This window comes from Canis aureus, chromosome 32, assembly GCF_053574225.1.
Source record: "Canis aureus isolate CA01 chromosome 32, VMU_Caureus_v.1.0, whole genome shotgun sequence".
NCBI lineage: Eukaryota > Metazoa > Chordata > Mammalia > Carnivora > Canidae > Canis > Canis aureus.
Genome location: NC_135642.1, coordinates 44,093,369 through 44,116,252, shown reverse-complemented (window position 1 = coordinate 44,116,252; position 22,884 = coordinate 44,093,369). Strand labels below are relative to the sequence as shown.

General features: G+C 44.4%; 1 protein-coding gene across 1 annotated transcript in view; it reads right to left on the bottom strand.

The window, feature by feature from the left end:
• The window catches only part of TSPAN3 (tetraspanin 3), a 28,121-nt gene extending 6,959 nt beyond the window's left edge, over positions 1-21,162 (bottom strand). Inside the window, exons 1-6 of the mRNA XM_077882033.1 lie at positions 20,988-21,162; positions 7,461-7,652; positions 7,149-7,223; positions 2,719-2,820; positions 1,591-1,743; positions 1,248-1,331 (exon numbers count right to left, since the gene is read on the bottom strand). Of these exons, the coding sequence (XP_077738159.1) occupies positions 1,248-1,331; positions 1,591-1,743; positions 2,719-2,820; positions 7,149-7,223; positions 7,461-7,652; positions 20,988-21,050 (669 nt within the window). The 5' untranslated portion in view covers positions 21,051-21,162. The remainder of the gene's footprint in view (positions 1-1,247; positions 1,332-1,590; positions 1,744-2,718; positions 2,821-7,148; positions 7,224-7,460; positions 7,653-20,987) is intronic.
• Between the last annotated feature and the right edge of the window lie 1,722 nt (positions 21,163-22,884).

Here is a 22,884-nt window from a genome sequence, read left to right as displayed (position 1 = left end):
ATTGGTTTTTATCTAACACTTAAAAGCTACTTACACTTTTTTTTTTTTTAATTTTTATTTATTTATGATAGTCACAGAGAGAGAGAGAGAGAGGCAGAGACACAGGCAGAGGGGAGAAGCAGGCTCCATGCACCGGGAGCCCGATGTGGGATTCGATCCCGGGTCTCCAGGATCGCGCCCTGGGCCAAAGGCAGGCGCTAAACCGCTGCGCCACCCAGGGATCCCTACTTACACTTTCTTAAAATAGGTTCTCTAGGCCTGAAGCATATTTCAAGAACCACCAAAAGAACACTCTGAGAACTAGATCTGATGCAAAGGCTTCTCAATCATTTCAAACGATTGGCTATTCTGAGTTTAAGATAATCCCTAAGATATATTGTATATGCCTGAGAAACTAGCACTGTAGGCAGTTGTACTGAGCGAAAAAATAGTTATTTTTTCTTATTCTTATTTTCAGGTGAGGGATAAGGATGAGGGTGCGTGAGTGGGATATGGTGGGAGAGGGAAGGAGGAGTAGGTAAAGTGAGAAGTAATTAAACAGTCACCAGCTACTCTGCACATGCCATTACTAGATGGGAAAAAGACTGTTTTCACCGGTAGGAGTTGGGAAAACAAGTCCCCTCAGCTACCAATAATGGCATGGTTCACCTGCAGATGTGCCAAGTGATTCCTTGATAGCTGTCAGTCTGGAAAAACTAAGTCCACAAATACAGAAGAGATCAGAACCTCAGTCTTCACTCGATCTTTTCTGTAAAGCAATGAAACTGCTCTTATCAGTTTAAGAACCTAGGGTTGTAGGATCAGTTCCTGATTAACATATATGGACATATAAAACCCTTGAGGACAGAAAAATGAGAACCAGAAGAAAGAGTACAAGAAGACTGAAATAAAGCTTTCCATTTCCAAAGTGAAATAAAGCAGTACAATTTTTAAAATTTTGAGAGCTTCTATTAAAATACCTCCCAAGAATACACTAGGACAACAGTATGTATTTTGAACTCACTAATCAAGAAAATAGAGCAGAGTTCCCTCAAATACAGATCTGTGGTTTCTTGGAACCATCTTGGGTCTAGGTCTAGAGACAGGAAATGACAGGTGTTGGTAACTGGTGGCTGGTTCTCAATCACTTACAAATTATCTATCTATATACACAAAGTTTTAAGCGTACTTAATGATGAAAACCATGCACAGCTGACATCAGTGAATCAGCAGACTCTGATGACAACTCCTTGGTTAGCTGCGCTTACCTGAATAGCTGCAAATGCCAGCGCTGCCCAGATAACATGCATCATGATTTCCTGTAGCTTCTTTACAACTAGAGCCTCACATCCCTGAAACACAGTTATTCTCATTAGAAGTCATTTAAAAGTGAAAGCTGCAAGGTCAAGTATTACTGCTCAGTGGCAGAAATGAAAATAACAAACACTTACAGAGGGAAAGACAATACATTTAAAAAGAATTTACAACAACCTAGAAGAGCATTAAAGACAGGTCAAAGAGTATAGAAAAGAAGATCTAGGTAAAGACAAATCACAGAGAAAAACAGGTTACCAAGCTAGAGTCAAGTCTTGGCCAAGAAATCACACTTACCTCGGCATAGAGGTTGGAGGGGTGGGCCAGGCTGCCATTACAGCTGCTGGCGGTCTCTCTGCAGCAGCTAAGAGGGACACTCTGGTTTTTGGTTTCTTTGAACCAGTCTGTATTTTCCCAGTCTGAATAGTTGTGAATTCCACAACAATGCAGCTAGCGGGGAAGAAAAGAGAAATATCAGTCCTCATAAGACACATATTCCTGTGTGGAACTTTAGAGTTCTGTGCACTGCAGAGCTTTCAGCTACTCTAGACCAGTGAGGTCCAATAAAACTTTCTGCAATGACAGAAATGTTCTGTGTCTGCATATTCAACATATTAGCCACTAGCCACCTGAGGCTACTGAACACTTACAATGTGGCTGGGATGACTAAGGAATTGAATTAAAAAAATTTTTTTTTTAATTTTAAATTCTGACTTAAATAGCCACATATGACAAGTAATTTTAGAATCTCCACATGAAAACCACATTACCCACAAGGGGTAATTTATAGCTAAGAAAAATCTTCATATCTTACATGGTAAATACCTGGTTCTGAGTTAAATAATATTTCCAATGACAACGTGCTTCAAATACTTTCTCTGAAATGTCTGAGATTTGCTTTAATGTAATCAAGCAAAAGATACATGGGGTAAAGGGTGAAATATGATTGACAAAAAATTGTCAATTTGGGGGTAGTTTATGGGTACTGTACTATTCTCTCTACCTTCATGTATTTCAAATTGTCCTTTTTTCTTTTTCTTTTTCTTTTTTTCTTTTTCTTTTCTTTTTTTTTTTTATAGTTTTGTCTGTTATCTTTTCTGGTCTCGCTTTCTAAAGGTAAATGAAAAAAACCTCTTACCTCCTCTGAAGTCCCTCAAGGCTCCCACCTTTCCCTGTGATCATACCTGTCTTTCATGATCACCTTTCTCACTAATTATTTGGTAAAAAGTCAAATGCTTCTTATCTGGCTTTGATTAGGTGACAATGGAAAAAAATTTTCAAGTGTGAAGGTAAAAATATTAGACATCATGAAGATAACCATGGCTATGAGAATAGATGTCTAATTTATCTAGTAACAGCAGCTAGTTTAAGGTGGACCCAACAGTAATTGGCTCTCAAAAACAAATCTGCCTCAAGAGAGCTCACCTGTCTCTGTACATAATCAATAGCCCGGCTAGCAGCATCAGGGTTCGTTCCATTGTAGGTCTTATACACTTTCTGAATGCTGCGATCGACCTCATTTTCCACCTGAATCAAAACAAAGAATTTGGTTCCTTAAAAATACTGGTATAATTAATATTTGTCAAGACTTCAGCTAAAATACCCTAAGTCACATGTATGGCAAGTTGGCAGACATCTCTGTGAACCCTTCCTACCTCTATGGAGATTCAACTGAAAATTCAGACAGATTAAAAGCATTCAAACAAGACTGTGTGCAAGATGGAAGATTAACAACCTATTTAAGAGGGAGAACGCAGCTGAACCCTGAGACACATATCCTAAATTATAAATGAACTGCCTTCCGTTTCTTTTTTTTTTTTTTAATTTTTATTTATTTATGATAGTCAGAGAGAGAGAGAGAGGCAGAGACACAGGCAGAGGGAGAAGCAGGCTCCATGCACCGGGAGCCTGACGTGGGATTTGATCCCGGGTCTCCAGGATCGCGCCCTGGGCCAAAGGCAGGCACTAAACCGCTGGGCCACCCAGGGATCCCATGCTTTCCGTTTCAAGTAAACTTTTAGTAGGTTGGACCTACTCACTTTTTGTTCCAACAGAGGCAAAAATAATTACCCCCGCCCAACTTCAACTTTTGGAACAAATACCAACATGCTTTCCAGTTTTTAATTCAATGTTGAGATTTGGCCAAATATGCAGAAGTAATCAGCAGGTTAAAAAAAAAAATCAGTCTGTATAAGTGGCACTTTATAAAAAAAGTGCAGTTCCATGTTGTGTGAATGGAAAGACAGGAAATAAATCCTTTCTAACTTATTGCTGCCAATCACTACAGTGGCAAGAAAGTGTCATTTAGTAAAATATGCTTGCGTTAAGATTCTCCTTACCCTTCTAAGCTGATTAGGCCCACTTAGTAATTATACCAGTTATGTGATAAAGTGGATAACCCGTAGGGGCATAATCCAATGCATTCCTTTTTGGGGCATCTTTGCCTGGTACCTTATGTATCAGTGGTTTGAATATTAAATTGGCATATTATGCCTTTGATTTAAAACTCTAAGTTACAGAAAGAATACCTCTATTATGTTTTTATCATAGCTCTAAAGTTATACCCCAATTAATTAATTTAAGGTAGGCCTGTTTAACCTTAGATGGCACTGTAGGTGGAAAGCAAAAACAGGCAAAATAGGTAAAAGAAAAGGAAGTGACGAAGAAAGAGGAAAGAGGGGCAAGCAGGGGTGGCTGGCAACAGCTGCCTTGGTGTTCAAGTTGGCAGGACCTCTCACTCCTCAAGATAGGCACAGAAGGCAGGATCTCAACTCACAACCATCTTTTTCTATGTCCAGAACCAAGCCATTTTTTTTCAAAGGGCAAAGGAAAATGAAGCCCTCAATTTAGTTCTAAAACAGAAATCAGAAATCTTACATCGCCCTTCCATACAGGGAATTTATAAGCTGAGGAAATCTGAACTTCTCAGCTGACCAACGATTCATCTGGAGCTCATTCTGAGGTAATTTAAAGAAAGCTAAATATGTACAAATTAGAATAGTACACTTTGCTATATTAAATGAGACTAGAAGTCTTGCTGTGTAATATTTTTTTTTTTCATTCAATCAATCCACCAATTCATCACACTTATTATACCAGGTCAGGCACCTTGCCACTGCTGGGCAAAGATGAGGGCCTGGCCCTTAAGGAATTCAGAGTCCCAGATTTAATCTTTAAAATATACATTGTAGCAGAATCCATCAAGGGGGATGGAGGCGGGGGGGGGGGGGGGGGGGAGGACTATCTTGTCCAGAAATTACTTGCTCTTGGTTTAATGTTTCTATTATCTTGCCTCAAATGAGGAAAGTGAGTTGTGATTAGATATTACAACAGCCTCTAATTGAAGCTCCAGAAGAATTTTACAAAGGGCTGTAACGTCTCCCCCCTGTGGAACAGTCACTAGGGTGTGCCTATAAAGTTTAGTTAAGGGTTAGCTGGAAATTCTGCATGAACAAATCAACCACATGAAAAAGTCTGGGGTTAGAGGTGGGCCTGGATGAATCAAATTTTAAAACAAATCCTTCTTTCAGCAGACAGCTTTAATGTAATAAAGGGGATAGCTGAATATTCTCTAGCATGTCTTACATAGAGAATATATGGGCCAGTAGGAAACCCCTCGGGCTGATCTCTACCCTTTGGGGTCCAGAGATTTATGTCCCATGTTAACTTGTACATACAAAACCCCTGTGTTAAAAAAACAAACGAACAAACAACAACAAAAAAAACAAAACCTGTGTTGTTCAAAGGTCAACTGGGTGAGCTGGGTGTATATATTTATGGGTACCTATATATAAATATTTTTGTCAAATATAGTTTGAAATCCAAGTAGGCCATCTATGATTTTGACAAAGTTCTAAAACTATTCCTAACAAATATTTGTGGAACGAAAAGACCTAACCATGACCCAAACTGACTTTCATATACTATCTCCAATCCAAAGGACATCTGTGTTTTTCATTATTACCCCACATGTAAAAATGAGCCATAAATGCACTTATACTGGATTTAAAAATGGAGAAGCCTCCCGTGGTCAGTAGTGCTTGGTTGGTTAACTGAGAAAGTCCATAAAAATCAAAGACTTCTAAAAAAGTAAACATTTTCATTTAGCTTGAACCACAGAAATAGGTATTTCACACCAATCTTAAGATGTAAGCCTATCTTGTCTTTGCAGAGGATCCACTGACTAGAGCTCTTTATCATTTGTTCTGCACAAATCACATCCTTAATACATTGACAATGACTTCCAGTTTGGGTTTCTTGAAACTGCAGAGACATAACACAATCAAAGTGTGGAATTCTACTAAATGTTAATAAATTTCCCCTAAACTTTTATAGTGATCATACCCATACCTGATTTGATCAGAAATGTTTTAGTAACTACTTGTTTTTACCAAGTCTTTTCAAATCATTCAATTTTCTTTTTTTCATGTACTCATATTTTTCATGGACTTAGTCAATATTTAATTAACTACATAATTACACTAACAAGTACTGGGGATTACACTTGCATTAGGCCTGCTAGCTCTCAGCCAGTCCTGGTTCCTTCTCCATGTTCTCTCATAGGCCTTTGCTCTAACAGAATCCATGTACATTGAATTCCATCTTTGCATGTACTTCTCATAAGATCCCAACTGACACAGCGCAGAATACATTGTAGAAAAAAATTACTGTAGTAGAAAAATACATTAAAACTGAAATAATCAGGGCAGCCCTGGTGGCGCAGCGGTTTAGCGCTGCCTCCAGCCCAGGGCGTGATCCTGGACACCCTGGATCGAGTCCCACGTCAGGCTCCCTGCATGGAACCTGCTTCTCCCTCTGCCTATGTGTCTGCTACTCTCTCTCTCTCTGCATCTCTATGAATAAATAAATAAAATCTAAAAAAAAAAAAACAAAACAAAACTGAAATAATCAAACTTTCAGCAGACTTCCTGAGATCAAAATCCACATTAAACACAATCTCAGATGCCTACACGGGTACGTTTGGTGGAAATAAGTGTTCAGAAAGAAGAGCCTGAAATGTTTCAGTATTCTTAAACAGAAAACAAAAGCCCAGTTCTTTGGTATGTTCTCTTTATTAAGCCAGAAAACTGGACTTATGTTTACTAAATGCTTTTTTTTGAGGTAAAACTGACATCTAACATTATATATTAGTTTCAGTGTGGTTCAAACTTTTTATAGGGAAAATAATCACCACAGTAAGTCTGATTCCTTCACCACATATAATTATATAATTTTATGGTGATGAGAGAACTTTTAAGATATACTCTCTTAGCAACTTTCAAATATACATTATAGTAATACTAACTTAAGTTGCCATGCTGTACATTATATCCCCATGATTTACTTACTTTGTAACTGGATGTTTGTACTTTTTGATTCCCTTCATCCATTTCACCCAATCTCCCATGAATGGCAACTATCAATCTGTTCTCTGTGCAATTTTTTTTTTTTAGATTTTATTTATTTATTCATGAGAGATGCAGAGAGAGGCAGGGATAGGGGAAGTAGGCTCCATGTAGGGAGCCCGATACGGGACTTGATCCCGGGGCTCCAAGATCACGCCCTGAGCTGAGGGCGGATGCTCAACTGCTGAGCCACCCAGGCATCCCTTACTCTGTGCAACTTCTAACTTACTTTAGATTTTTAAAGCAGTGACTAAACTGAAGAAAGGCAAAAGAAAATGTTTACTCTGATAAAATGAATTTGTTCTATCTGAAATACTTAAACCTGTGAATTACACAATTTTAATTAATTAAAATTAATTGATTAAATTAATTAAAATTAATCAAACTGTGTACATTAATCAAATGAAATTAATTAATTTTAAAACATGTGAATTACAGTAGACAACATACCTTTGCTCTGTAAACGTATCCCAAAACCACAACAACAACTTCTGTGACAAAAACCAAGAGTAGGATGATGACAAACTGTAAGGAAGAAAATAGTGTCAAAATTAAATACAAATTTTAAAAACTGCTCTAAATATTATCTTGATATAAAAACAGTTACCAGAGATAACTGCTAGATTGCAGAGAAGTGCTAATTTTGTTTCAATCTTAAGAGGCAAAGAGCCTACGGTGTCTCATGCTCGATTCAAGCCAGTTACAAATGAAATATTCCCACATACTACGGTGACACATGCAGTTGGTGAAGTGGTAACTTACCGTGGCAAGTCCACAGCGGCTTTCCCGGATTGTGGCACAGCAGCCAATTAGGCCAATAATGAAAAGCAGGGCTCCTACAGCTATGATCACTACAGCAGGAATGAGAGTATACACATCTTCAAAGAAGTGGTCATAGTCATCGTAAGTGATAAAGACATAGGCTCCCACATAACATAAAATGCCAGCTGCCCCCTGCAGAAAACAAGATCAGAGCACTGGTAAAAATCTTTAAGCTCTGTTAGCAAACTGTTCCTACTATTTCTTAGCATGTTATGATTTAATCAGATTTGCCATCATTTTTAAATCTATTTATATACTTTTTTTACACTGAAGCTGAAAGTCTATTATTCATTAAAACGTTTTTTTTCTACTGAAGTTGAAAAGTTTCCCAAATGCTATGCCTTCTTTTCAGTAACTGGTGCGTCAGTTAAGATCAAGAGACCATGAATCCAGTAATACTGACAAAAATGAACTCTCCTGCCCCCAAACACACAACAAAGGCTTATTGGTAACTCGACTACAGGTCACAGACCAGTGGGGTGGTGGGCTCTACCTTTGCTCACTGCAGTTGCCCTCAACGAACGAAGAAACCATGTACAAGTGGCAGAGCCAAGATTTGAATCCAGACAATCCGACTCCAGAATCTGCATTTCTAACCTTTATCCATCCACTTGGAAAAAGAAAATATAATAGCTAGTAACCTTGATACCTACTTTCCAAAAACTTACTATCCTAACTAAGACTGAAATAATAAAGCCAGAAGGCTCAGTTAATTAAAGAGCTTCACAAACCGTTAGTTATTGCCTAGAATGGTACTTTTCAAACTCTCCGGTGAACAGCAGTCACCTGAGGATCTTATTCAACTGCAGACTCTGATTCAGGAGGTCTGGGGCTGGGACCCGAGACGCCGCATTTCCAAATTCCCAGGTGATGCTGATGCTGCTGGTTCTTGGACTAAACTCTGAATAACAAGGTTTGAGAGCACCCAAAGGGAAAGTGAATCCAGAAACTCATGGAACTGAGATCTGCCTCATTCAGTGCTGCTCCAGACACCACTCTCCAGCGTCGGAGTTTCACACGTACTCTCTCTCCTCTGCCATCATTTTGCTGCCACTGTGTACCTGCTCAATGCTGACAGCCTAATGCCATTTGCTTACATGTGAATGATCAAAAGCAGTGTGAAGCTAAGTGTTAAAACATTTGGCGTAATGAGTTATCATTTGTAGAGCACTCTGAGACTTCCTCAGGAAAAGAATGATTTCACCTCCAAACTAGAAAACAGCCTCCACAGTAATATTAGAAATAGCATCAACTCTTTCAACCCAAACACTGTTGATTTCTTTAGTCTATGGGACCCATTTAGTTTAGGCAAACCAGATCAGGACAGGAGCTTGTTTAAAATCAGGATGAGGCAAATAAGGCCCCTGCTGAACAAGCTGCTGCCCCCTGCTCCTCACTGACCCCATTACCCTTCATAACCCTAAGAGAAAACTGTTATGCCCAAATGTACCACATATTTCCTCACTTTATGCCTCTCTGCTTTGCTCTTTGGAATGCCCGCTCTACATGGGCCTGAGGACTCCTTGTTGCCCACTAAGATTCAGATTCTTGACCTTTTCAGGCTGGATCAGGTGCCTTTTATCCACTCACACATCACCTGGCTCTCTAACAGGGCATTCATTACAACTGTCACAACTTACATATGTCTCCTACACACAGACACACACAATGTCATAACTATGCGCGTCTCAGCATACTTTCAGGGAACAAATTCTGACCATCTGTCTTTTAGCCCTTTACCACCCTTTAAACACCATTTTAGGTGTTTGGTGCAATCAATCAAAATTTATTGATACAATTTATCTCATTCTTTCCCTTGAAATGACACCTCCCATTTCTATCATAAGCTTTAGTTTTTTTTTCTCTCTTTAGCCTAATATTTATAGTTTTTAGTTCACTATTCAAGCATGATTTGGCGACTCAATCCGGTTCACTAAATACCCGATAGCCATCACATCTGGAATAGATTTTTACTTTATAAATGCTGCACTTACAGCAACCACGCCTGTTCAAAAGTTCTCAGAGTTCATGGACATATTAAGGCATACATTAGTATGGGATGAAGGTAAGCATAGGAAAGGGAAAAGAAGAAAAATAGCTTAATAGCTTGGGCGCATTAATTATAGAAGTACATTGACCATGTAACATTCTTAGCAAATACTTTTTTTTTTAAGATTTATTTATTTACTGAGAGATTGAGAGCACTTGTGTGCTTGTGAGCCATGGGAAGAACAGGGGGAGGCAATCTCAAGCGGACTCCCCACTGGGCCCCTAGGGCCCAGGGCTCAATTTCACCACCCCAAGGTCATGAGCTGAGCCAAAATTAAGAGTGGGATACTTTGGCTCAGGCAGTTGAGTGTGTGTCTTCAGCTTAGCTCATGGGACTGAGCCCTGTGTAGGGCTCCTTGCTCGGTGAGGAGGAGCCTGCTTCTCCCTCTCCCTTTGCCTGCTTGTGCTGTCATATACGTAAATAAAATCTTAAAAAAAAAAAAAAAAGAGTGGGGTACTCAACTGACTGAACCACCCCAGGTGCCCCAATGCTACTTTTTCTTGACTATATATGTGTGATAAACAAACACATGTACGTACACACATATTTTGCTAAAGTAAATACCTTCGGTCCTCAATTCAAAAAAATTCTAAATGGAAATCAAATTTTGTCCAGTTTGTCTTCATTAGTCACCTTTCTATTCTTTAGATTCTTAGCCTTTCTTACTCTAAAAGGCAATATTAATATCTTAAAAGGCTTAATTAAAATAAATTCCAGGGGTACCTGGATGGCTCGGCAGTTGAGCATCTGCCTTCCACTCAAGGTGTGATCCCAGGGTTCTGGGATCGAGTCCTGGATCAGGCTCCCTGCACGGAGCCTGCTTCTCCCTCTGCCTGTGTCTCTGCCTCTTTCTCTGTGTCTCTCATGAATAAATAAAATCTTAAAAAATAAGAAGAATAATAAATTCTATTTTTGAGCTTCTAATAAATGAAATTTTAGCCTACAGAAATCTGAATGAAAACAAGATAAAACTGGAAGAGATATGTATTCAATCTGAAGCACAGACACTGAAGTACTTGCATGCATCTATCTATCTATCTATCTATCTAAAAGATTTTATTTATTTATTCATGAGAGACAGAGAGAGAGAGAGAGAGAGAGGCAGACACAGAGGGAGAAGCAGGCTCCTCAAGGGGAACCTGATGTGGGACTCAATCCCGGATCTCCGGGATCACGCCCTGAGCCAAAGTCCGACGTTCAACCGCTGAGCCACTCAAGTGTCTCAGTATTTGCATTTTAAATACAAAATGATGAGTTTTCCACCTAAAGAGACTCACAATTGGTGTTGCCTGGGAATGAGCCAAGGGAAATGCTTCCAGGGCTGCCACTCTTCACCCAGACTGAAGCACTCAACTGAAAGTGAGACTGAGGAAGCAGAAAAACAAACCAACAGCAGATACCACCAGACATGTGACAAATGCAATGGAAGGCTAGCAGGAGATGCCATCTGTAAGGATGCCTATTTTTTTCTAATTGACTTGAGAGCAGTATCTTTTCCCAGGCTGCAAACCAGTCAACATCCAATTCACACAGCAGAGCTGAGAACATAACAGAGCTCTATTTTGAACACATAGTGGGTAACAACGTATATTAGCTGCACACACCAAAGCAGAAACTGCACTGACTGCTGGTATGTGAGTATATAAATCACACTGGTCATAAACAGAGGCTTGTTTCCTAAATTGAGGACTTCAAAATTTTCTTTTGATATCTGTATACAGTGCTTATATCTTGAATTGCATAATAAACCACTTATGAAATGACATGTTTCTTTGGAAATCTAAAGTAGGCGTCTTAACAACAGCTGAAGACCTAAAAACAATAAGCAACGTCTTCAATGACTTCTCACCACCAGTACTAAAAACAAAGGTAGAGCTGCATGGTAAGCAGAGAAGTTGTAGGTGATTCCCAACGAGCACGCGGGGTCGTCGCACAGATGTCTGATATAGGAACTACGGCTATCAGAAAGGCTTTACACCGGGGAGTGGGGTTAGGTCCGCTTCTGGAGGTCGCGGCGGGCCTGGGTCCATCAAAGGATCTGGGATGGGCCCACAAAGCCTCCGCGCAGGGCGAGGTGCCGCAGAACAGGAGATGGAATGTGGAGCTTGGAAGCAACTGCGCTCGCTGCTTTAGTTACTGCGGAAGAAAATCTAAGCCCAGGAGGAGGATTTGTGCCAGGACGGGAACTAAAAATACTTGTTCTTTTTACAAAGACATGGAGGGAGAGTTAAAGGAAAAAGGCTGAGGGCTCAGACTATCAGAAGAATCATCTTTGTAAAAACTATTGTTCCTTATCTTTTAAAAAACTCATGCCCTAAATTAAGCCACAGAATTTTAGGATTTTGGGAGAGCTGGTGCTTTTCCACACCAGGATACTTCTCTAAAAAATGAAGCTATCTTGCCATATAATTTCGGAAGGCGAGTTCCAGAAGTACGGTATCATTTTATCCTTTACCTCCCACTACACACACACACAAATGTAAAGTCTCTTTTAAAGTAAAACATTTCAACCTTACATAAGATTGCTTTTTCTATAGTTTAGAAACTATAAATTACAGAAAACTATAGTTGGGTGGTTTTTGTTTCTATTTTTCAAATATTCTGTGAAAGAAATGGCTGATGAAATGCTGAAATCCACAAAACTATTAGATTGTTTAATTTCCTAAGGAAGAAGGAATATGAAAGGAAAGGGGGCACATCACCCACAGTGAAACTTGACGAGGGAATGTGGCCCTATTAAAAACTGAGCAGATTTGTTATCAGTAGGGAATAAAACAGCGCTGCTGTGAGAAGTGTACCTATATGGAAAGTTAGAAATGTGAAGGTGAACGCATCCCATAGAACAGTTGGGTGAAGATAAAGCAAAGAAGAACAGAAGACAGTCATCAATTCATATCCACAACCGGCAAGAATCAAGACAGTGTAAGGATGAGGACCACGTGAGGTCATTCAGCTAAAATCATAATGTTTGGGCAGCCCGGGTGGCCCAGCGGTTTAGCACCTGCCTCCCGCCCAAGGCCTGATCCTAGAGACCCGGGATCGAGTCCCACATTGGGCTCCCTGCATGGAGCCTGCTTCTCCCTCTGCCTGTGTGTGTGTGTCTCTCTCTCTGTCTCTCATGAATAAATAAATAAAATATTCTAATAAATAAAATAAATAATAAAATCACAACGTTTGACAAGTTCTTATCTGCCTGCATGAACTGCTCCTTCAGACTAATTTTTACCTCAAAGAATCAATTAATAAAGTAAAAGTGACTGGAATGTTGGAAGAAAAAAACAGTCAAGGTGAAAACTACTGTGTACTCCAGACACTGTGAGAGAGCAGATTTCAAAAAGAAAGCAGAGGGTAAAAATACCAGCAGAAATCCATCTTATGTATTATGTACATCTTTTAACATTTAGTTCAGTTTCCTGTTCACTCATATTAGTTTTTTATGTACCACGCTTCTCTCCTGCAAGGAATCCACTGGTAACTCTACACGATGCATTTCAGAAAGCTTCCCCACACTCCACCTTTGTGCCATTACAAGCATCTTAAAAGTCACCTTAAATCTTTCAGCATTCTACATACCATAATATTCTCTAGTCCAAATATGCTTTGTTTCAACTCTTACTAATACCTCATATCATTAAACACAACCGCTCCTTTACCAAGCCCAATGCCTGTATATTTCATTCACTTTATCAACTTTCAAGGGAAATAAAGGCTATTCCAAAGATTCCAAATCCTTTGAGAAACTAAATCTACTCTTACCAAGATTTTCTGAAGCTCTTAAGATAATATCATTTTCTACCTAACAAATCAGTAAGAAAGCCAAGCAGGGTGCTGGGTGGCTCATTCGGTTAAGGGTCTGCCTTCTGCCCTGACTCAGGTCATGATCCTGAGGTCTTGGGTTTCAGCCCCGCATCAGGCTCCCTGCTCAGTGGGGCGTCTGCTGCTCCCTCTGCCCCTCCCCTTGCACGCTCACTCTCCCTCGCTCTCATTTTCTCTCTCAAATAAGTAAAATCTTTAAAAAAAAAAAAAAAAGGGCAAGCAAAGCTGTATTCAAAGATGTGTGAGGGTAAAGAGAAAAGAACCCTCAGGTTGGAACAGAGATCAATACAGAATAATCTTTTTGTAAAGAAATCTGGCAACACATACCATCCTCAGTATTTATGCTTCCGTATCTCTTAATTCCATTTCTAGGAATCTATCCTTACAAAAATAAATCAGACAGAAACAAAGATTTGTATGGAAAGTATGTTCATCAAAATGTTATAATACTGTAGCGGAATTATAGCAAAAACAAAAGGAAAAGAAAAAACCCTGGCATCCAGAAGTACATTTGGCATTATAGCTTTTAACTATTTTGTTAAGGGGCGCCTGGGTGGCTCAGTGGTTGAGCATCTGCCTTTGGCTCAGGGCGTCTCCTGGGGTCCTGGGATCAAGTCGCACGTTGGGCTCCCCATAGGGAGCCTGCTTCTCTCTCTGCCTGTGTCTGTCTTTCTGTGTCTCTCATGAATAAATAAATATATAAAATCTTTTAGGGATCCCTGGGTGGCGCAGCGGTTTAGCGCCTGCCTTTGGCCCAGGGCGCGATCCTGGAGACCCGGGATCGAATCCCACGTCAGGCTCCCGGTGCATGGAGCCTGCTTCTCCCTCTGCCTGTGTCTCTGCCTCTCTCTCTCTGTGACTATCATAAATAAATAAAAATTAAAAAAAACTTTATTAAAAAAAATCTTTTAAAAAATAATATTTTGTTAAATCACAATTTAGCAATATACTTGTGTGCTAAGGGAAAACGTATCACATACAGACATTTAAAAAACACACTAAAATACTGTTTGTCTCTTCATGTGGAGCTATGGTGATGCTGGTTTTCTTAAAATATTTTTTAGTGTCTTCTTAAAGAGCAAGTATATTATTGCATTATCAGAAAAGTAAAATATTTAAAATTATATATGAAATCAAGAGTTTGTTGTTTTCTCATGAATGAATTTCTCTATGTGTCCTTAACCACCAATATAAAATAGGCATCTCTTCCACCCCAAATACTTTAGGCATCTCTGCCAATCTCCCGTTTATCACTTTTCTCTGGTCTACCTGGCTTTGACTCATCTTCAGATGTTTTCTGATTATCTAACGTAATTCTGATTATTTCAGTACACATTATCCCTCCCCACCCCCCAACATCACCTTTCAAGGAGACAAAAGAAAAAAAGAAAAAAAAATTCCTGCTTAGGCTTGCAGTTTTGACAATAAGTCTCTACTGCCATCATTATCTACATCACCACATTATTGTCACTATTCCTAAAGAAGAAATGTTTTAATCCTTTTACACCACTATTACTTTGATGATATTCCAGAGGTCATGTTCCTCAATTCTGCCCTATTTTCATTTTTTTCTGTATTTAGTTTTTTATTCCATTATTTATCTAGTTTAACAAACTTATTCACCTAATCCAATTTATACCTACCAGTTGAAAGACCCAAAAGTTTGGGTGGCAATGAAATTGGAGATGAACCAAATGCCAGAGCCGATTATTTTAGCAGCATGGAAACTGGCTATTTTCAGATTGTAAGGCTCCAAGGGTCATCTGAGAAGCATGGAGTTTAAACATGCATTTTTTTTTTTTTTTCCTGAGACCTTCTATCCCTATAACCTACTCTGACTACAAAGGGACTATGAGAAAAGGGACTATGAGAAAGGGACTATGTCTTTTGCTTCTTGTATTTCTCAGAAACAAGTAAAGCATAGATATTCAACAAGCATTTACGAGTGAATGATTTTTAAGGTAGACCTGTCTGGTGCAAGTATAAATTTTATGGAATATGTTATCTGCAAAAATCCTAACCTGAACTGGATCTTACGGAATAAAATACATGAAAATATTTCAATACAATGATAAACATTCTAAAAAGCTAATAAACAACCCATTTCTTAAATTCCAGCTAAAGAGAGCATTCCTGCATTTGGTCACCCGACTGATTCCAAGATCCCAATGCTGAGTCCTTTCAGCCAACACTCAGAGCCACATCACTCAGAGCCACAAGGCACTTATCAGTGGACAGATGACTGAAAATGAAGTAAGACTGGAAACATTCACTGTCTTTAACTGCCAAAGACAAGGGAAGAAATAGGTCTCCTATTATGTACCATGACTTGCTTACTGACAAAGTTTGCTTTTCTCCTAGTGAACTGAAAAACAATCACGGGAAAAAACAAAACAAAACTGTTAGCTGAAGGTGTGTTCTGATGACACAGTCTTTGTCAGAGTAGTCATTCATGAGGATAGAAATACAGGAAACAGAGAAGTTAATTCCAGGATGTCTGAGGAAATTTCCAGTTTTAAAAGTTATCATATCCCCAATCCAAATGTGTACGATGTGCTGGAAAACACGAAATATGTATAAGGAGATTTCTGACAAGAAGTTTTCCTTGAAATATGAAGGTAGGCGCACCACGGTGGCTCACTTGGTCAGGTGTCTGCCTTCGGCTCAGGTCACGATCCCAGGGTCCTGGGATCCAGGCCCACATCGGGCTCCCTGCGCCTCGGGAAGCCTCCTTCTCCCTTGCCATCTGCCACTCTCCTTGCTTGTGCTCTTTCTCTCACATAAATTAAAAAAAAAAAAAAAAAAAAAAAAAAAAAAAAAGCACGAAGTATAGTTAAATCTTCTTTTGGTAATTTGAATATACCAAGTATATTTTTGCCATTAGGCCTACAGGCTGTTCCCTGCCTTAAACGCCCTCATCACCATCAAATCACCCCCAAATCAGCTCCTCCTTAAAGTCCAGATTACATTTCACCTTCTTTGCAGACCTGAGGCAGCCATTCACTCACTCTATGATATCACCATGTTTTAATTGTCTACACAATCACATCAGTATCTGATATTTTTCTTGCTTATTTTTGCTTGCTCCACTAGCAAGTTCTGTAAGAACACCTTTACTGTCTTTTCCATCATTGTATCAATAACATAAGCACAAATTAAATGCTCAGATATCCGTGCTATATTTAACAAAGCAATTTTGCTTAATTATAATATACTCGGAAGTATTACATCAAAATAATTTCTTTAAAGATAAATCTTAAAGGTTATATATGGCTTTCAAATATGATTTGTATGTATAGGTACTTTATATAAGTGAATGATGATTAGTGAAGGTGCCACATTCTCAAGTTATTTCTAAAGGCATTTAAAAAGTGTCTGACTTCCTGTAGTACTTCCTACTCCAGAGGCGTGTTAGTGTTACTATTGCCTCTCACACAGATGAAAAAGAAGTCTGAATAGATAGGTCACATTACAAATTCTAAAGCATAGACAAGATTTTCTCTTGCAGTCCCTATAATGCCTAAGACACATATTAGCAAAATAGATACTAGCCAATTGGCTTTTTCTTATAGGGTAGAAAAAGGGCAATTTGTGTTATATGGAACTTGACTGAATTCTCAACTAATTTACCAGAATAAAACTTGAAAATTAAAAAATACTGATTTAAGCTTGTTTTAGACGGGGCCTCCTCTGGGTCAGATCAAACGACCCACTGAATTAATTCTTTTTGACCTCGGTACAAAGGTGCAGTTTAGAGAAGAGGCTAATGACTATGCCAATAGTCTTCAACATTTAGTCCTTATACCTCAAACACTCCTGTCTTCCATAAAATGTCATGGTCTAGCACTAATATGCTTACATTTAAAGGTATGCCACTCCAAAAAACAGAGATTCAAGTTGTACACCTGACTTCACTTGTCCAAAATTATCTTGCAAGCTACAAACCCTAACATTCTGGAATGTGGTAAGGAACTCTCTAGTTCTAACAAGCCAGCCTTCAGGATTTTAAAAACGATTGCTCCTTTTAGTTTGTGCCTTTCCACAGGTAGCTTTCTTACACTGCACTGTCCAAAAGGATCCAGACCAAGTCAACATTAACAACTTTGACTGTCAGGTCACTTAATGCCAAGCCCAAGTAGTTCAGGTACACAGCTCTTTCAACAGCGCATTGAACACTGCCAACTAAAACAGGACTATCAAGATATTAAATGGTATAGTTTAGAGAACTTGCCAAAGCAATTAATCCACGGTCAGCCAGTATCCACAATTCAGCCAATACCATCTGATAGCAAAGAACCAGTGCTACAGAGCTATAAAGTCTTCACAAAGTTGCCCAAGGGAACCTAGGTAAACTCTGGATGTGCTCTATGTAGGGAATGTTTATTCTTCCCTGTGTGTCTGTGTGTTAAGGCATTAAAAGGAAGGAGGGGCTGCTATATAAGAATACACTTATTAAAACTGAAGAATGGGGACGCCTGGGTGGCTCAGGGCTGAGTGTCTGCCTCTGGCCCAGGGCCTGATCCTGGGGTTCCGGGATCGAGTCCCGTGTCGGGCCCCCTGCATGGAGCCTGCTTCTCCCTCAGCCTGTATCTCTGCACCCCTCTCTCTGTCTCTCATGAATAAAATCTTTAAAAACAAAACAAAACAAACCCTGAAGAATGCATTACAAATTCTCAGAACAAGTTAACATCTGTTGTATGTACTTCCTCATAATGACCTAATGTTTTAAACTGACAAGTCAGTGTAGTTTAAATGATGGTGCAGGCTCCAACCAAGCTTAGAACTAGTATGGTTTAGAGACAGTGACTCGACCTTGGCCTAGGAGTCCCCTTCTGCTTCCAAATCTTTTAAAATCACACTTTGCTCTCACATCATGGGCTCTAAAGTACGAGACAACCTGGTTTGAAGGCAGGCTCCCACAGCCTGGGTGTGCAACTTCAGCTCAGTAAACCTCAACGCCCTCATCCGTAAAATATGCAGGAGAGGATCTGCTGCCAGATGGGGCTGCTGTGAGGACACTCACTGTAAAGTGCTTAGCACACTGCCTGGTGTCAGAAGCACTCGAATGTTAGTTATCGTTACCAGCATCGTCAGATTCCAACAGTCTGTCCTTTGATCCTTTAGTGGGAGACGCATCTCAAACTGTTTCCTCATTAGTTATGTTCCGCTAATCCTGCTCTAAGCCACATTCCCACCCCACCCCCCACCCCCGATTGCTTAACTTCTCACATCTCACAAAAGCTTTACTATCCTGCTAACCTAGAAAAAGGGTATTTTTACTGCACAGTATGACTTTAGTCTTGGCAATAATCCACCACAAAAAAGCACAACTAAAGTTCAATCTAACATCTCTTCACAGAAATACCAGCAGTACATATACTTACGGCATTTCTAAAGATTCACATGCAATCACTTAGAATTAACCGATATTTTATTTATTTATTTTTTAAGATTTTATTTATTAATCAGAGACACAGGCAGAGGAAGAAGCAGGCTCCATGCAGGGAGCCTGATGTGGAGCCTGATGATCCCAGGTCTCCAGGGTCACGCCCTGGGCCGAAGGCGGCGCTAAACTGCTGAGCCACCCAGGGATCCCCAACTGATATTCTAGAGTAAATGACAATTTAATTATTATTTTTTTAATTTTTAAAGATTTGTTTATTTGAAAGAGAAAGTGCATGCAAGTGGGAGGGAGGGAGGGGCAGAGGGAGAGAGAGAGACTCCCAGGCAAATTCCCCATAGTGTCAGCCAGGGTGCAGGGCTCAACCTCAGGCCCTGGGCATCATGACCTGAGCGGACATCAAGAGTCAGATGCTTAACCAAATGAGCGACCCAGGCGCCCCCAAAATTTAAATAAAGAAAATAGTTCCTGTATTTTTTTTAAAAGATTTTATTTATTTATTCCTGAGAGACACACAGAGAGAGGCAGAGACACAGGCAGAGGGAGAAGCAGGCTCCCTGCACAGAGCCCGACTCGGAACTCGATCCCAGGACCCGGGATGATGCCCTGGGCTGAAGGCAGAGGGTTAACCCCTGAGCCACCCAGGCGTCCCTAGTTCCTGTATTTTAAATATTTTGTTTCATTGACAATTCCAGTCCCTGAGACTGAACAGCCTAGAATCCACTTGATAATTTATTTTTCAAAATCAAATAGCGACGCCCATAAAAAATCCCAAGAACCTGTACAGGGTACAAAGCCCAGTCTCTGCCTAAGCACCTTATTACTTAACAGCTGTTTCTCATTTGAAGACCCTGGAAAAACCTTTTTTTTTTTTTTGACTTTTTAAAAAGGTCTGTGACTCCCACTAAGATGTGAGAAGCGCTGCTCTAGCTGGAGGTGACCCCCGGAGCCCCCGGTGGCAGGCGACTGTGAGCAGCGCTCTCAGGACCACCGCGGGTGCGGAAGCACAGAATGCTGGGCTTCTTTCCCGATTGGGGGGGGGGGGGGGACGCAGGTGAGGGAGGGGCACAGAGGCAGGGAGGCACTGGCGGGGCAGGTGTCTAGGCCCGAGGCAGACCGGCTGAGGGGCGCACCTTCCCGCACCGCTCAAGGTATTCCCAGTCACAGGATGCGAGGAAGAGACGCTTAACAGAATCTGGGGGTGGGTGCAGGTGGGTCGGGTGCAGGTGGGGCGGGTGCAGGTGGGGCGGGTGCAGGTGGGGCAGGTGCAGGTGGGGCAGGTGCAGGTGGCCGGGTGCAGGTGGGGCGGGTGCAGGTGGCCGGGTGCAGGTGGGGCAGGTGCAGGTGGCCGGGTGCAGGTGGGGCAGGTGCAGGTGGCCGGGTGCAGGTGGCCGGGTGCAGGTGGGGCGGGTGCAGGTGGGGCAGGTGCAGGTGGGGCGGGTGCAGGTGAGGCAGGTGCAGGTGGGCCGGGCCTCCCCGAAGCGCCCGGTGAGGACCCGCTGCGCCCAAACGAGATGCCCGGACACCCCGCTTCTGGGGGCTGCCCGAGAGCGCCCGGAGCCCCCGGATGAAGGCGGGCCCTGCTCTCGGACCCTGCTCGGCGGGCTCACGACCGGGCTCACGCTCGCCGGCGGCCACGGCGCACACAGGCTTCCCTGCAGGTACCCGCCGTGTTCGGTGTCCCCGCCCGGCAGCCCCGCGGCCTGCGGAGCCTGAGCCCGGGGGCGTCCGTGGGGACAGGGACGGAGACGGAAACGGGGCCGGGACGGGGTCGGGGACGGAGATGGAGACGGGGACAGGGACGAGGGATGGGGATTGGGATGGGGTCGGATATGGGGACGAGGCCGAAGCCTGAGGACCGGGACGGGGTCGGAGACGGGGACGCGGACGGGACGGGGGATGGGGACGGGGTCGGGGACGTAGATGGGGTCGGGGACGCGGACGGAGACGGAAACGCGGACGAGGACGGGGACGGGGCCCGAGCGCACGGCGCGGCCCAGGGCGCGGAGCCTCCGCCGCAGAGCCCGCCGGGCCGACCTCGAGTGACCGCGCGGGGCCGCCCAAAGCCCCGGAGCCCCGCCCGCCGGCGCCCCGCCCCCGCGGGACCCTCGCCCGGAGCCCGCCCGCCGCCCGCCGCCCGCCGCCCGCCGCCCGCCGCGGCCTCCCCGCCGCCGCCCTCCGCGCCCCGGGCCGCGCTCACCCAGAAGATGAGGTTGAGGAACACCAGCACGGTCTTGGAGGACGTGATGCCGCACTGGCCCATGGTGCCGGCGGCCCGGAGCCCTGCTCGGCCGGCGCCGTGGCCCCGAGCGCGGCGGCAATGGCGGCGGCGCCTCCCGCCGGGACCTGCTCGTCCTGCCGCGCTCCCGCAGCCCCCGCGCCGCCGCGCAGCCCCGCCCCAGCAGCCACCTCGCGCCGCCGCGCAGCCGCCGCCGCTCCCCGGCAACCGAGTCCCGCCCCCGGCGGCGCCGGCCAATCGCGCTCGCGGCGGCGGCGGCGAGGCCCCGCCTCTTAAAGGGGCCGAAGCGCCGGCCGCGCCACGGCCTCGGGCCGCCCTCGGACGCGCGGGGCCGGCGCGGGGATCGGCGGAGCCACGGCTGCCGCGCCCGCCTGCCCCGGAGACGCCCCGCCGGTGGGTCAGGGTGGCGGGAGCCGGAGGCGCCGAGGGACGACCACCCGCCGGAGCCCGGAGCCGGGGGCCGCGAAGGGAGACGAGCTCGCGCTCGGCGGGGCGAGGCAGAGACACGTTTGCGCGGGTGCCGGGTGCTGGGTGCCGAGTGCCGGGTGCTGGGTGCCGAGTGCTGAGTGCCGGGTGCTGAGTGCCGAGTGCCGGGTGCTGAGTGCCAGGTGCTGGGTGCTGAGTGCCGGGTGCTGAGTGCTGAGTGCTGGGTGCTGAGTGCTGGGTTCCAGGTGCCAGGTGCTGAGTGCCAGGTGCTGAGTGCCAGGTGCTGGGTACTGAGTGCCGGGTGCTGAGTGCCGGGTGCTGAGTGCTGGGTGCTGAGTGCTGGGTTCCAGGTGCCAGGTGCTGAGTGCCAGGTGCTGGGTACTGAGTGCCGGGTGCTGAGTGCTGGGTGCTGAGTGCCGAGTGCCGGGTGCTGAGTGCTGGGTGCTGAGTGCTGGGTTCCAGGTGCCAGGTGCTGAGTGCCAGGTGCTGGGTACTGAGTGCCGGGTGCTGAGTGCCGGGTCCTGGGTGTTGACTGCCAGCTGCTGGGTGCTGAGTGCCGGGTGCTGGGTGCCGGGTCCTGGGTGTTGACTGCCGGCTGCTGGGTGCTGAGTGCCGGGTGTCGGGTACTGAGTGCCAGGTGCTGAGTGCTGGGTTCCGGGTGCCAGTGCTGACTGCCAGGTGCCAGGTGCTGACTGCCAGGTGCTGGGTGCTGAGTGCCGGGTGCCGGGTGTTGAGTGCCGGGTGCCGGGTGCCGGGTGCTGAGTGCCGGGTGCTGAGTGCCAAGTGCCGGGTGCTGAGTGCTGGGTGCTGAGTGCTGGGTTCCAGGTGCCAGGTGCTGAGTGCCAGGTGCTGGGTACTGAGTGCCGGGTGCTGAGTGCCAGGTGCTGAGTGCCGGGTCCTGGGTGTTGACTGCCGGCTGCTGGGTGCTGAGTGCCGGGTGCTGGGTGCCGGGTGTCGGGTACTGAGTGCCAGGTGCTGAGTGCTGGGTTCCAGGTGCCAGTCCTGACTGCCAGGTGCCGGGTGCTGACTGCCGGGTGCTGGATGCTGAGTGCCGGGTGCCAGGTGCTGAGTGCCGGGTGCTGGGTGCTGGGTGCCGGGTGCTGGCGAGGTCGCAAGGTCAAGCTCGGCCTAGGACATTTGGGACCAAGACTGGGAACGTCAGGGCCGCCTCTTCTGCAGTGCAGCCTTTGCCGTGTTCGCAGTCTTGGGCTGGTCACAGCCATCAGCACTTGCTGGGCGCTCACTGCCCAGCGCGACTGTGGTGCGGGTGTCAGGGCCAGGCCCTGGGTGCAGCCTCCGGGACAGGCCGCTGTGGTCGGGGTCGAGGCTGAGAGGAGCGGGGCTCTGGCGCGGAAACCGCCGTCTTTCCCGTTCCGACCTGTGCCTCCCGCCAGCGCCGCCCCCGAGATGCCCGGGCCCGGCCTGGCGCCCC